The 16,434-nt window shown below is 34.4% G+C and overlaps 1 protein-coding gene across 3 annotated transcripts; it reads left to right on the forward strand.

Annotated features, from left to right (window-relative positions):
• Positions 1-1,638: 1,638 nt before the first annotated feature.
• On the forward strand, positions 1,639-4,708 carry LOC133302775 (uncharacterized). Of its 3 annotated transcripts, XM_061502596.1 has the most exons (3): positions 1,656-1,770; positions 3,603-3,645; positions 3,814-4,708. In XM_061502596.1, the coding sequence occupies exons 2-3, from the start codon at positions 3,641-3,643 to the stop codon at positions 4,337-4,339; spliced, it is 531 nt and encodes a 176-aa protein (XP_061358580.1). In that variant the 5' UTR covers positions 1,656-1,770; positions 3,603-3,640; the 3' UTR covers positions 4,340-4,708. The 3 variants fall into 3 exon arrangements, with proteins under 3 accessions (XP_061358581.1, XP_061358580.1, XP_061358582.1); XM_061502597.1 differs by lacking the exon at positions 3,603-3,645 and having other exon boundaries at positions 1,639-1,770; XM_061502598.1 differs by lacking the exons at positions 1,656-1,770; positions 3,603-3,645 and adding an exon at positions 2,080-2,146.
• Positions 4,709-16,434: the final 11,726 nt, after the last annotated feature.

The raw sequence follows: 16,434 nt of genomic DNA on the forward strand, positions 1-16,434 counted from the left end.
GTTTAATTATGTCGAAGCTAGCTTGCCTGAGGTTTGCAAAAAAAGTCGGCTACCAAACAGCCCCTAAGAGAAAGAAAATGGCAAAGAATTTTAGCTGGGGTTGAAGCAAAAATCATTTACCCATATAAAATACACACAATACATAGCCCCAACTGTTACAATAAAAATCTTAATGTGCCCGCCACTTCTTCAATAGTCAAATTACATCACTCTCTTTTAAAATTTTAGTAGAAAAAGATTTGCCGTTTTTTTGGTAATGTCCGATTTAGCCGATTTGATCGAATGAATCAGTTAAGAAAAAATAAATATATCATTGTTATTTAGCACTTGGCAAAATGAGGTAAACCATAATTTTGCATGAAAATTGCTCTCATCTTACTTTTCTAATACAAATGAACCTCCAATTCCAATTAGAGTTCTTGGTTCAAGTGTAGGCAAAATATTACTTTCAATTTCTTGCACGTTTAATTTGTAGATACTTTTTTTTGATATTTAAAGGAGCTGAAAAATGATTATTGTATTAAGCAAACAAATAGAGCTTGATATCATTTTAGAAATAGCTGTTGCAAGTTGAAATATGAGAAATTTTGAGTATTATTTCATGAGTTGTCATGTACAATGATCTATAATATATATTAGGATGAGAACAACTCCTAATATTTACTTTCCTAATTAAAGTGCTAAATATTGGAAAACAAATAAGGGGAAATAGGTCTTCAAAAAAAAGAAGAAGAAGAAGAGAGAAATAGAACCTATAATAATTTTTCTGTAATCAAAGATACAATCTATCCAATAACGGAAAATCAAATCATCGTTAATTATAATATCAAATTAATGTTTGTCATTTTAAAGTATACATAATTATGTCATTTTAGTGTATCCAAATTTTTTTTTATGTCATTTCAGTCAAAAGTATAACATTTTATAGTAAAAAAACGAGTTACACAATAAACATTATTAGAAAAGAAAAAACAATTTTTTTTTATATAAATATTAATAAAAAATAATCATTATTAGCTAAAATGATTATACTTAAAACGAGAAATATTTTTCCTTATAATATACACATCAATCTTAAATATCATGTGTATCTAAATTATTTTAAGCAATAAAAATACCAAATTAAACAAATGATCAAATCAATGTTCATCTTAAAGCTGTCATTAGAAATTAAAGAGAAATACCAAAAACCAACAGAAAATTCATACTTTAAATAACCGCACGCGAAATAACAAAGTTATTAATTACTTAGTGGGATAAGTTATATTTACAACTTTTTTTTTTTTTTTGATAACAATATTTACAACTTTTTATTTTTACAACCTCTTACAACCATATATCATAACCGTTGATTTCCGCCAATCAACGGTTATGATTTTCGCAAATTAAATTCATTAATTAATTATTAATTCATAATAAATGACAACCGTTGATTGACGAAAATAAATGGTTATGATATATGGTTGTAAGAGATTGTAAAAATAAAAAGTTGTAACTATAACCTTCCTCTTAGTTATAATTATAAAAATAATTAAGTTGAATTAAATTAATCTTTATTTAAATACTTAATATTTTTTTTTTCTCATTTCATTCAATACAAATATCAAAAGAAAGAACAAGAAACAAAAAATCTATTATAAAACAAATCGGAACGCTCATCATATGTCGCAGTGTTTTGTCTCTTAAATCAAACAAATCGAAACGCTTGTCCTCGCCGATTTGCCTAACTTCAACGGAGGAATAACCATCCAATTCATCCACATGTCAATGGTAATTTTTCATCCCTTTCCAGTCAATTTCGATTCTTTTTTTTTTTTAATCACGAATTTTTATTCATTTAGAGTTCTTCTGTTACGATTCAGCAAGTTTTGTTATTATTATTAATATTTCACGTCAAGAAATTTTGCGTTTTGTTCAGAGTTTCTCTTGTTTAAAAATTAGGGCAATATAAATTATGGGTATATGAATAAGTTGTTTCACTAGTATGATCAAGGCAGGGACATGAATTGATGAATGGTCCCTGAATTTTTTTTTCTTTTCAAATTAGGCCCACGTTGGTCCTTCCGTTAGTGAGGCTCCAACGGTGTAACCAAGATAGCATCAGAAGAAAACCTTGCTGACCTTTTTACCAAGAGTTTGCATGAACGTGTGTTCGAGAGCCATGTTACATCTATGAGTCTTAAGAGGGTTCCAAACTTGCTGTAGCTTTAGGAGATTGGATTTTACTTTGTTAATTTTATGCTCTATAAACAAGATATTATGACATTGTATTTTTCTAAAAGTTTGTAATGAGGTATTAATCATTTAGTGGGGATGTTACTAACGTTTCTCACCTGGACTGTTAAGTCACTGAGTCAGATTCAAAGTAGGATATAAAATCACGTCGTAATTTAAGTGGCTGTCTTCTTCTCTTTTTTCTTTATTTCTGAAAATACAATAACCTAACACACCCATCTTCTTCTCCACAACCAAATCCTGCTGCCCCTTTGCTTCTCCGCCGGCCTCCTGCCATGATTTTTCTTGCTCCCTGTCCAAGATCAGTATGTTGTCTTGTTACAGCAGTGAGACATGCTAGATGGTGGGTACCCCTGTGGGTCGTCCAAGGTAGTTGTCTTGGGGGCACATAGTGGGACCAATCATGGGTTTGGGGTTTGGATTATTATGTTGATTTGGGCTAGGGAATGAAGAGGATGTGGCATTTAGCTAAGCTTGTATGGGGTTCAGAAAGGTGACTACTTTTAGTGGGGCCAGACTTTAGGATTAAAGTGGGTTTCAACTCCTAACTTTAAACTCTTTTTTGAGGGGAAAAAAAAAAAATCCTTTTCTTTGTCTCTTCAAATTAACGAAGTCCTCGCCAGCAATTAATTCTAAGATGGCTGAGATTTTGCTTGAAACTTTTGATGTAAAAAAGTGATGGGGTTTCGTAGAGAGTTTGTTTGAGACTTTTTAAACAAGATTCGATTCAGCATAGTGGTTGACCATTTTCATCTTTTTTATTTGTGAGGATATATGCAAGTAAGTGATTGTATCTGCAAGATTGTAAAGAGCTGAGTGTTTTTTTGTGTGTGTGTGGTTGGTTGGTTTGCCTTGCGTGTGAGAGAGCGAAAGTTTGGGCTTGTGAGATAGTGTTTGAGTTTGGTAGTGCGCATGCATCACAAAGAGGTGGATATTGTGGTCATAATGGTGGCTGCCAGCCACAACTATAAGATTTTGCGTTTTGTTCAGAGTTTCTCTTGTTTAAAAATTAGGACAATATAAATTGTGGGTATATCATAGTAGCTAATTGCGCTGCGAGCCGCGCCGTATGGGTGTTGCGGTGCCTTGTCGCAAGAAACTGCGTCGCGCCGTATCGGAACGCAATAGCGGCCATTGCGATTGCATTTGCGGCCATATTGTTGTCATAAGGCAAAATGTTAATTTTGTCTTAAATTTAAATGTGTAACAGAAAAAATTTAAGGGTTTTTTAGCTTATCCGCGTCTCTCTCTGTCACTTCTGCTATCTCTGCTTTTAATTTTTTTTTCTTTTTATTATTATTTCTATCATATATCTATTTCGCTATTTCCACAACCGCAACCTGCTATAACGCTATAGCGTTTTTCAGGGTTGGCCGCGACATGCCACAATCCGCATTTGATAACTATGGGGTATATGAATAAGTTGTTTAACTAGTATTGACCAAGGCAGGGACATGAATTGATGAATGATTTAGTTATAATTATTTTGTTGGTGTATATATTTTATTTTAAATCAATGAGCATCTGACTTTGATTTTTCTTTCTTTTCTTTTTTTGTTTGTTTAAAATTTGTATTAGGATCTTGATACATATGAAATATGATGTTGATGGCATAAACCTGAAAAAAGAACTCAAGTTGTATAGAATGGAGCTTGATTTGAATGAGGAGCCTTGGGACCCAACTCATTCAGTTGTTGAATTTGATTCTATATTGGATGAACTAGAATCTGCCAATGGAGATATACATGACCGTATTAGACACCTTGAAGCAGTGATTTCCAGAGCTAGGCAGCGTCAGAGGTGGCCGACGGGAGAAGCCACTGCAAATAATGCTCAAGATGAAGAAGGAATGGAGCATCAGGAAGTTGAAGAAGGAATAGTTGAAAGTGGGAAAGTGGGCAAAGGGAAGGGTTCTGATTTAATAGCTAAAGCATTGGGTGGGGTGGAAACAGATGCCTGCAAGGCAGGGGGCAGCACTGGAAATACGATTCAAGGTTCTCAATCTCGCCTGGGGACAGACAGTAATCAACATACTGTTTCCCATCCAGTTTCAAGGTTGTTAGTACAAGGAGTTGCTTCATTTTCATCCCTTTCATCAGCATGAAATTCTGCAGAAAGATTAGTTGAGGAGGACCTTGAATCATATATGCATGGTCATGCTGTTAATAGAAATTCAACTTTTAGTGATGCTGCTACAAATCTGTCAGCGTCTTGCTCGAGATGTTACTGCAACCAATTCCACACCTGCAGCTTCTGTGCCTGCTTCAAGTAGGAATGTTGACACAATTGCTGTTTTAGGCTCAGATTATAGTCTCTCTCTCCCCTATCTCTTTCATCTGTTACATTGGAGATGCTTTTGCTCTTTCTGGTTCAGTTACTTATTTTGGTTAGCGACTAAGATATTACTAGTAGCATTCTATTACACCGAAAATTATCGAGTAAATGTCGATTTGATCCTCCACAATTTATTATTCACTAAATTGGTCCTTAATGTTGTGACAACCCATTTGCTAGTTCTGTATTTTTAGTGTATTTTGCAACATATCATTTTGCTACAAAAACAATCTCAATTTTCATGTGTGATTACTATAAATAAATAAAAAATTTGTGGTAAGGCGTGAATCAAAAGATCTAATGATAATTACCCCGATGTAGTGCAAAATATCTTCAGTGGCAATTGTTTCAGTTCTGATCCTTGATTTTGCAAATGCTACATCCTCTGGAATATCCTTATCAAGGTGATGGCAGGATGTTTGAAAGTATAGGGCTTTGCAAGAGTATTATTGTAACGCCCCGTTGTACACCCGGAACCTTAACATTGCTTTATGATATTAAGCGCAGTTACAATCATATTGGTTCAATTAGAAATCCGGATAAATTTTTTCTTTTTAAACAAGCCGAATTTGAAGTAACCAATTGCGTGACCATAACCATATTACTTTGCGGAACAGTGAGACTAAGCTTAACATCATATTCTCATCTTATTAGACCATACGTCGTTAAATGTCTTCATTTATTTTATTATTAAATTAATTCTATACTTCATTTATAGTTCCCATCTCCTTCTATGTTATAGATCTCCTTATTAGCTTCAAGTGGGTTCAAACCACGCTCGAATCGGAACTACGTAGCTCGAGTTATGCAAGTTTTACTAAACTGCGTTTTTGCTGATTTTTTTTGAATTGAGCGTTTTGGTGCTCAACTTAGAGTTTAAACGTCCAGAGGCAGAAAAATTTGCCTTCTCCAGGTCTCCAGAGCATTTTGGCGCTCAACTTTTGCATTTAAACGCCCACTTTTAGCGCTCATTTGCACGTTAAAACGCCCAAGGGACCAATTAGTGTAACACCATCCTTGTATGCATCCAAGAGAGTTGTTTGCTAAGCGGATTAGAGTTCTTTAATCGTATTTTAGAGACTGAAAATCACTTTTACAATGCCAATTAAAAACTTATAATTGAAATCGAGTTCGTCACAAAATCAGAGTATACTTTCAAAATTTCTCAACTATTGAAAATATAACTTTCCTGGCAGACCTTGCTGTCTTTAAAAATTCGTATAAAATTCAGTTCAACGATTCAAAAATATATTCTTTGTAATCTAGAAACTAGACATCCGGGGCTTCGCGTTCATATAAAATAATAGTAATTTGAAGGTCGTTTGCCCCTCGAAACATAACTCGTAAGGAGAGAGTTAAAATCAGTGAATTTCTATCAAACGACCTGACTTGCAAAAATCATAATAAATCGAGCTTTCAGAATCACGTTGAAAGGTTTATATCTAATGAAACTAGACACCTGGGGCTACGCGTGCATATAAATTGTAAGAAAATCAGAGGTCCGTAGCCCCGGGACGCCAACCTACAAATTGCTCGCAAAAAAGTTTTAACTTAGCTTTCAAGACGTCATGAATCAGTTTTCGTAAAACGGTTCTGAAATCCGTTTCAAAACACTTGTTGTTCTTAAAAGTCTTAAAACAGAATGCAAACATAGTTCACTAATAATTTAAACATCCACAATTAGTACAATTATCCATGAAATTAATATAATCACAGCAGCAAGCCCAACAGTAGAAACCAACAGCAAATATCCAAGTCCTCAAAAGTTTTTACGTCCTCCTGCCATTTTGTAAAAATAGCAGCCCCAAAGGGGTGAGAGAAAATCTCAGTAGTGTGGCAACAAAACCATAATGCAACAATATTAACTAGGCACAAAATCATAAATAGTCACTTCAAACATTTAATCATTTTCATCATATATCATAACGCGTATATAACGCCCTTTTTCCTTTACGCTCATAGCACCGTCGTGCGCGTAGCATCACAGTGGGTATTCCTAATGGCTCCCATGAAGGTGAATCCCACTGTGGAACCTATGCGGACTGAAGCCAAGTGTCCCATCTCCTGGTATCAGTCATGCCTATATGATGCATGCTCAGTCACATGTCCTCAATACAAATATATATATATATCCAAGATGTCATGAATCAAGTATACATGCCATGTTATGCAATCGCACCCAACAGAAAAATGTATTATGATGTAAAATGCATGCATATATCATATCATCCTTTCATATTCTTACCATTGGCTCATCATCATCATAACATACATAGAACAAATGTGAGCAACACATCACTATTCCATACACTAGCCAATAGTCACATTAGGTAATACCGCCTACACATACCTTGGCACTTTACTTTTAAATCAAGCATTCCAAACATCATCGAACAGTCCCATTATCTAAGAACTTGTGCACCTAAACAAATACATACATCAAATCAGAATTTATCACGTTTATTTTCCATATATTACACAATTGTCCCGTCCTCCTAATTCTTGATTTGTGATCGGTTTCCAGGTCCTCATGCTAAACGAATTTTCTGCCCTTATATGAATTTAATTAGTTTAAACATTTCTCATTTCTACCGATGAATAATAGGTAGTATAATCAGGATTTTTCATGCATGTAGGTTCGATTTTATGCTTTCTATATTAATTATATTTTTACCTTAAGTTTGTCCTGCCAATTGTTGTCAAGTAACAAAACATCCCAATTACCTATACATTCATATAGGGTTTTGGCCAACAATTAGAGTGCTAATACCATACACATATTAACTCCTACAAGGTGTAGGGTGCACTAAATGATTAAAACATACTGCCTATGTAGACCGTTAACAAAATTCTAAGATTCTAATCAAGTTATCATACTTCCAGGTTGGTAGCTTTATGTCCTTAGTTTATTCTAACAATTTCTCTTAATTGCCAACAGCTCAAAGTCCATAAGGCATACTGAATCGATTTTAAGCTCTGAAGTAGGTGCTCATTATTTTTCCTATTCCAAACTTCCAGTCACATCAATTAGGCATGAAGAATTAAATTCCACATGCTGCCTACACAGATTTTATTACGTATAAGGCTATCTATAACAATCTATTCCAACAATTAAGCACACAATGATGAGGCGATTGCATGTGCTTAGGAGTATGTTGATAGCATGATGAAAAATAAATGGACCACGCATAAGTGACAAAGGCACTGTCTTGCTAGAAAAAGAAAAATGAAATAAAATAAATAATATAGGACCTTAGATGATGGACTTAAAACCGAATCTGTGTGTTCATGGAAACTATGGGATTTTATTAAATTCTATCAATTGGAAGGATAAAATTCAAGGTAGAAAATAACATTAGAAGCATGATAACTGATCAAAATGTAAAGATTGGAAGCCTTGTTAATGGACAAGAAACCGAAACCACAGGCATAGAGAATCAAGGCTATGTAAAGGATAATTTGTAGCACAGAGACTTCTCCTCCAATTCACGAACATTGCGCGTTTTAGCACCCATTTCAGCGCTAAAACGCTCTCCAGCTAGGCAAAACATCCCCTCCCCTGTTTTCATGTATCTCCATGAGAGATTTCCTCCCTTTTTCATCATTCTATTCACACCTAATTGACATTATACAACTTTTAATACATGATCCTTAACTATGTTAAGACACACATTTATCAAATGGCATCTATGCCCTTCCATCATATCTACATTCAACAATCCTTTTACAATCTAAAGGATAAAAACATGATTCATATTACATCCATATTCAAATATACCATTACATCATTGTTCTTCAAAAGGATTACATACTAAAGACTTAGAAATAACAAATGATCAAAGTCCCAAAATAGGTACGCCATGGCTAAACATCAATGATCACTTCTAAGTCCTATGTGCACTCATATACAACTAATGCATTAAAATATCCTATACACAAGGTTTTCTACATGTAAGAAATCTCAAAATGTCATATATCAGGTACAATCTACTCATGCTTCTTGCCTCGATCATCCTCACCTCTATCAGTACCTGAAATGATGCCCCACAACACGGGGTGAGATATACGAATATATCACAGTAAACCAGGGGTCCTTGGAGATCACTCCACCCTAAGGTTCACTTTCGATGAACATATAATCATAACAGCTTAACACATTCTTATCCATTAACATCACATGGACTTCCAAGAGAGATCCACGACGAGCTGTTTCTCTTAGGCTCTTACCACATGGAGATCCACATAGGGTTGTTTCCAAGGGAAGTCCCTATCCTCAATCTAGGAACCTCCAAGAGAGATCCTCATAGGGCTGTTTCTCTTAGGCTCTTACCACATGGAGATCCACATAGGGCTGTTTCCAAGGGAAGTTCCTACCAATCATCCTCATCATAATTCTATCAATCATTACCTCAATCAATACTTACATTTATTAACCACTCCTCTATTACTCTTAAACAATCAAACATCAATCAATTATCATTAAGCTATCATAATATTTTTCAATGCATGAATCAATGCATGGGCATACAACAACTATCATCATTATATATCACACATCATAAACCATTCCTCCTTAATGGAGTATGGTGGAACATTCAAGGGGATCAACCCCAAGGTCCAAAGGTTTACCTTGCACTTGAACCTTCCTCAAAACTTTCCTTTCCTCAATTGAACACAACCACAAGGGTTGGTCACTCCACTTGGTCCTCTTGCCTCAATCCTATCAATACAAGGAATACAATCAAACCTACAATCAAACAATGCTAACAATGCAAGAAAATCCTTAGTTCCAAGCATAGATTTCTCCAAATATCAAAGCACACTAAAATAACACTTTAAACTCATTTCTATTGTTTATTTAGCATTCCTAACAATATTTGTAAAGGAACTTAGCTTCAATTTAACTTAAACTCATAAAATCCATAAAAACACTATTCATCATCTTCAACCTCTAGAAAACTCCATGAACACAAGGTTGGAGAAGTGGAAACTTACCACAATAGGTCACACAACCAAGAAATAGAGGTCTCCTAAGCTTCCATGGATGAAAATGCCCCCAAACTCCTCAAATCTTCAAGGAACTCGAAATCTTTTGAGGAAGGGATCTCTATCCACAAAGCTTCCCACTCAAAACTAAGCTAGGATTTGGAATGAGGAGAAGATTCTCTACGTTTTTGGCTTTGGAACGGATTAATTTCGTTGAGAGATGAGGGAGCTAGGGTTTGAAGCTCAAATGATCTCTCCGTCTCTTTTCTCTCTGTGAAGCGTCGAAGAAGAAGAAGAAAATGAGGAGCTTTTTGTGTTTTTAACACTTAACTAAGGTTGAGTAATTTCAACTGGGTAAAAATTTATCTATCTAATTAACTCCGTTCACTTCCAAACTTTACACGAAGTTCTGAAATATTTTTCTAGGAATATTTTTAACTTTACTTTTATATTTTGGGTACTTTTGCCTACACTCATTTATACCCCTTAATTCTCTGCACTTTTTATCTCCGAATTGCCCTTAACTCATTAATTTTAACTTCTTGCTTAATTCTACCCACTTATACATGTTTGGTTACTTAATTAAAAGTAATTAATTAAATTCTTAAATTAGGGGTATTATAATTCTACTATGGTAAAAGTAAACCCTTTCGCCAATTTCTCATCACAAATAAGAACAGATTCAATGAAGGATTCGAAGTTGGAAACCAAGGGAGTGTTTAAAATCTGTTTTGAAAAACAGTTTTTTGATTTTTAGAGTAAAAAAAAAAAAACTTGTTTGATAAGGTTTAATTTTTTTTAAATTGTAATTAATTTTTTGTTTTTAGAATTAAATTTAGGAAACATATCTGAGTTGTTTTTGTTTTGTTTTGACTTTTAACTTTCAAAACAAAAGAAACATTAGAAAACACTTATTTCATTAACTATTCTATAAAATAATTTTAAGAATAAAAAAATCTGAATACAATTAAACAGACTCGTGCTGTGCCCAGGAGATTTTATATTAGCCCATTTTCTCTATGGTAAAACTTCTACACTATGAATTTTACAAATTACCAAATGATGGTAGGTCAGTTGGTAGCAAAGGAGCTGAGTAAGTGGAAATGAAAGGGTCTTTGTTCGATCTATACATGCCACTTTTGGCAGGAGTTTAAATATCTTCATCATTGACCCGGTCCGCACTCTGGATTAGTCTCGGTACAAAGAGTCGAAGCATATGCGGATACTGGAGGAGTCAACTTGTCTCAAAAAATAATTAGGGTTGAGTTAATTAAAAAAAATTACAAATTAAAATCAAAATGGATAGTTTTCCTCAATAACTCTTGTTATTAGACCGCGGTAATCATGGCATGCCTGTCCTTTATACAAAGTAAAAGTAATGGTAGAAGGGAATATTTTAAAATCCTAGAGAAAGTGGAATTGAGAACGTTATTTTCTCAGGATTGGTACAAGAAAAAGTAAAAATGTTCTAGGAATCTTGTTTTCTCGGGATTTGGAAACCTGAACTAAAATCATCAATTTTCCCAACCCAAAATAACATCCACTATTTGTATTTTGAGAATCCCAACAGATAGGGAAACTTGAGTAATTTCGAAGTTGACCTGTACCTGTGGTAAGTAAGAAGAGTTCTTTTTTTTTTTTTTTGATAACAGAAGAGTTCTTTCTTTATATGCAGCAATTGTGTTCATATTGAAGAAAGTGAATGTCTGGTTTTCATATTGTCCTGCTTCCGTCAGACAATTTTCTATTGCTGTTGGTGTACTTCCCTAGTCCTGGTGTTCATTTTTAGAGGCTCATCTAAATGTCTCGTAATATTGAGCTATAAACCAGAAAAATAATTTCACAGTAAGAGACAAGAACAAGAATACTTGGGAAAAGTAGTAATATGATGAAAGACCAGAATCTTCAATACATATTGATGTAGTATATGCACAACTAAATGATCCAATTCATCTATATAATGACACCCAAATTGTATAGAAAAATGGTTAAACATACGATCCTAAATTTCAGATAAATTCATTATTTGCAATTATAATTATTAAAATAATAAAATATTCAACAATTTATAATAAGGATCTTAAGCACTTTTTTATAGATTAACTATAAATCAATTTAAAATTTAAAATCCTAAAACAATTTCTTAAAAAATATATAAGTATAACTACCTTATAAATAAATAAATAAATAATTATAATTAAATTATTCAAAACACATCTTATACTAGTCATTTGTAATTGGTTATAATCTAGGGGGCGTTTGGTAGAGGAATTTTTTTTTTTTATCCGGAAATCTCAATTTTCAAAAATATGATTTTTACATTCAGTTTATAATAATATCTGAAAATTAAAAATTTAGAAAAATTCAGTTTCCCGAGAATCCCTAAGAATTCTGCGTATCAAACGGCCCTAATAAATTTTAAGTCACCGTCTTTTAATCTAGCACTAGTCATTAATGATCCACACAATATATAGCCCCTAATAAATGTATCATACACTAGTCATTAATCTAGCACACAATAATGCATCAATATTAAAAAGGGGTTTTAGCTTCTCCTATCGTGGGAGAAGTTTGAAAAGGAAAAAAAAAACAATAGGCACAGATTTCGAACTGAGAGTGACATATAGAGATATTCATGAATTAAGCACTTTCGGCACAAATTGCTTCTAGTTTTGAAACTTACCATTTGATATATTTTCATATAGTAATTGAGGGTATATAAAATGGGCAAATAATTTCTATTTTAGTGGTAGAAAAAATTCTCTCTATTACTGAAACAAAATAGTAGAGAGAGAAAACAAAAAGAAAGAGAGAAAATAATGAGAGAGAAAGGGAGGTGACTTATGTTTCAATAACAAAGAATTTTAGTTGTAATTGAAGCAGAAATCATTCATCCATATAAAATACCCGACAATATATAGCCCCAAATGTTACAATCAAAATCTTAATATGGCCGCCACTTCTTCAATAGTCAAATTACATCAATCTCTTTTAAAAGTTTAGTAGAAAACAAATTTGCTGTTTTTTTTTTGGTAATGTCTGATTTAACCGAATTAATCGAATGAGAATTGGTTGAGAAAATAAAAATATATCATTGTTATTTAGCACTTGGCAATATGGGGTAAACCATAATTTTGCGTGAAAATTGCTTTCATCTTACTTTTCTAATACAAATGAACCTCCAATTCCAATTAGAGTTATTGGTTCGAGTGTAGGCAAAATATTACTTTCAATTTCTTGCACATTTAATTTGTATATACTTTTTGGATATTTTTTTTTTTTTTGATAACATATACTTTTTGGATATTTAAAGGAGCTGAAAAATGATTATTGTATTAAGCAAACAAATAGAGCTTGATATCATTTTAGAAATAGCTGTTGCAAGTTGAAATATGAGAAATTTTGAGTATTGTTTCACGAGTTGTCATGTACAGTGATCTATAATTTATATTAGGATGAGAACAACTCCTAATATTTAACTTCCTAATTAAAGTGCTAAATATAGGAAAACAATAAGGAGAAATAGGTCTTAAAAAAGAAGAAGGAGAAATAGAACCTATAATAATTTCCTTGTAATCAAAGATACCAATCTGTTCGGTCCTAGAGAACCGTATAATATATAGCAGAGTATGCGCTCAGAGATATCCTATAGTCAGATGTCGTAGATGGTTTATAGCCAATATCCCAATCACTGCACACATGCAATAGGCTTATAGCCAAGACGTGGGTGTGTGCACAGTGTGAGAAGAAGTAGTAACTGAGTTCAGAATTGTCTACCTGGGGGTCTTAAGCCTTGTATTTATAGGAGTTACCTCTTGGGCTATGTATATCTTCCAGTTGGTATAGGATTCAACTCTTTTTTTTGTAGGGATAGAGGTTCTATCCTCATTATCTGTATTATTTCATGCTGTTAGGATAATTGAGTCATTATCCTTTAAGGGAATCTTGAATAGGTAGTTAGGATATGTATATATTCCATAATAGTTTCCCCCCAGCCCGGTATTGCGAAGCTCAGAATGCTGGGGGTGCTAAAGCATTATCTCGAACTCAGTCTTGCCGAGGTCATTCATTTGGAGCTCCTGCTCCTTTGTGGTTGCGCATCAATCTCGTTATTCGAGATATTTACCGACATGTAAAACTTTTCTTTTTTCTCTTCTTTTGGCCGAGGTTTCATTTTGTCGTGTTTGACCGAGGTGTTAACCTTGGTGGTATTATCAAAGATAAGATCGAATCTGACCTTTGTACTGTCAACATGACCTTTCTTTTCTTGCATGTTTTGACGGTTATGGAGGTCCACGTGTTCTACTTCCATTGGTGGTTTGTGCGTCGTTAAACACGCGTCGTCCTGAACTTGTCCTGAACTTGTGCAGGCCATGATTGAGTTCATTTAATGCGTGCAGGATGAATTTACCCTTTTGCCCTCAGTTATTCAGCCGTTAGCAACCTCTTCGTCTTCGCGCCTAGGTTAGGATTCCCCTTTAAATTCTCCTTTTCACGTCATTTGCACTTTCACTTTCTTCTAGATATTTCTCCTTCTTTTCTGGCATTTTCCTTCGAGTCTTATGGATTTCTTGTTGTTCTTCTTCGTGAAGACTACCATAGAATTTTGAGTTTGCTTGCTCTTTCCTCCTTGCCCATTAAATAGGTACTTATTCCCTTTCTATTTCCTTTCACTATCAGTTTCATTAGTATTACAATCTCTTTGGTGGTTCTCTATTCTCTACTGGGGAAAGGCAGTGAGTTGTGTCCCCATTTGAGTTTCCAAGAGGACTCCTCTTCTTTGGGGTTTCTGATGAGTATCCCTGGTCCATCTTCTGGTCCGGCTGCTGGCCGAGGTGATAGGGAAGAGGATGTTGATGAAGAGATTGTAAGACAATTGCCTCGGTCAGTTCAATATTAGCTCTTTGGCTAGGAGTATATCGAAGAGAAGAAGCTTCAACAGCTTCTTCGAGGTCATCAAAGGGGTCCCCAAAGTGGTCGTGGTAGGAGGGGACGAGGTAGAAGAGGACGAGGAAGGCGCCATGCTTTTGGTAGGAGTGAACCTGTTAGTATATGGATGTCCTAGAGACAATCTTTTGATTAGATTAGGACATATGTGGACCTTTTTATATTGTCGCAAATAAATAATAAGCACTCTTTATCTTGTTTCATATTTTGTCTCAATATTATTGTTAATATATTATATGAGTAACTGGATAAACCCCTTGGAATAAAATAGGTATCTCTTGAGTATCTGTGATGAGATCACGATCATGAGGATTTAAAGATACCAGATGTTTATTCCTAATTTTATGTTCCTAGTCTAGAGACACTGAGAATGGGGATCAGTAATCTCGGGTAAGACTAGCACGACTTATCTACTTGTATTCAGATACAAGGTAAAGACCTCATGAGCTACAAATATGGAGATGTCTTAGCTAAAGTCGTGGGTGGACCTATAAGGGTATAGCTCGCACTGAACAGACCCACAAAGAGACTCTATGAGGAAATCTTACAAAAGTATCATTAGAGCAATCTCTTAATATTTGGGTATGTCTTTCCTTAGACCATAAGTTGTCACCTAGACTGTGTTATAGAAGGCATGTTTTGATTGTATACCTCGTCTTCCTGAAACATGGAGACTCATAGGTATACTTTTGGGCATATCCTGAAAGAGCATAGGCCTAGGGTGATAAGCTGAAAGAATTCGTCAAATCTCTGTAAGGGATTAGGTTATCTGTAAACCGGAGAAATCGGGATGACATTTACAGGACTCGGGAATCTATGCATAGTAAAAGAGATCATGAGATGATCTTCCTTTAGAGTCAGTAAATTGAAGATTCCCTATTTCGAATTAAAGCTTACCCTAAACCGCAAGGGTTGATACGTATCCTCACCCTAGGTTTAAAGGGAAGGTAACCGAGACGAAAGGAAATACATACAGTAACCAAATATATGTAATATGATGATTATGTCATTAACCTAACTAGCTCTGGGGCAACAAAGCATTGCTAGTGCTCTGTGTTGTCATTAATTGGGTTGTGGGCTTGTTGGGCCCAAGCCCATTTATGTCAGTATCTATGTTGGGCCTAATGGGTCACACACTAACACCTTATTGTCTTGATGATATAACATTAAAGGTATTGAGCCTAATAAAGGCTGTTAGCCCAAGAAGAAGTTTGGAAGCCCACCTAAGAGAAAAAAGGCGCATGGTAATTGTAATGAGCTTGGATGGTCCAAGACATTATTAATTAATTTAATTAGTTAAATTAATTATCAAATATTTAAATTTAGAATTTAAATTTAGAATTTGAATTTTGAATTTAAATGTTTGAACGTTTGAATTTAAATGTTTGAATTCGAATTTGAATTGGCTATGAAAAGTTGTTTCATAACAAAATGATAAGATAAGATCTTGTTGGAACAAATCCCTAGTATCAAGAGGAGATATTTGAGCATCATCCAAGGTTGTTTGGGGCGCTGATTTGGGTTGTTATGAGTGTCATTTAGTCAACCAAATAAGCTCCAAATCAGATTTGGTTGGTTGAGAGAATAAGTGAGTACGTTGGTTCAAATTTGAATGCAACTACTCAATGTATTTGGACTGCATTGTGGACCAAAGGAGCGCACCATATGGCTGGCCATATGATGGTCATTAGGTCAGAATTTTGACAAGTTTTAGACCTAGTCTCATGAGGATTAAAAGATAGGTTGTTGGGAAAATTTGAATTGCAACAACTCCACTTTTTTCTCCCTTAGTGTGCGCCACTTTGATCAGATTTTTAAGTGAAAAATCTGACTTGAATGCTTAGACTCTCTGATCTCCTTTGGTCATCCTTTTGTTACGTTTTTCTTAAGAGAGTTTTGAAGAATATCCTAGCCACTTCTCATCAATTCCAT

The sequence above is a fragment of the Gastrolobium bilobum genome, unplaced genomic scaffold (assembly GCF_033153095.1).
Source record: "Gastrolobium bilobum isolate Gb01-03AN ecotype WA unplaced genomic scaffold, APGP_CSIRO_Gbil_v1 utg20460, whole genome shotgun sequence".
Classification (NCBI taxonomy): domain Eukaryota; kingdom Viridiplantae; phylum Streptophyta; class Magnoliopsida; order Fabales; family Fabaceae; genus Gastrolobium; species Gastrolobium bilobum.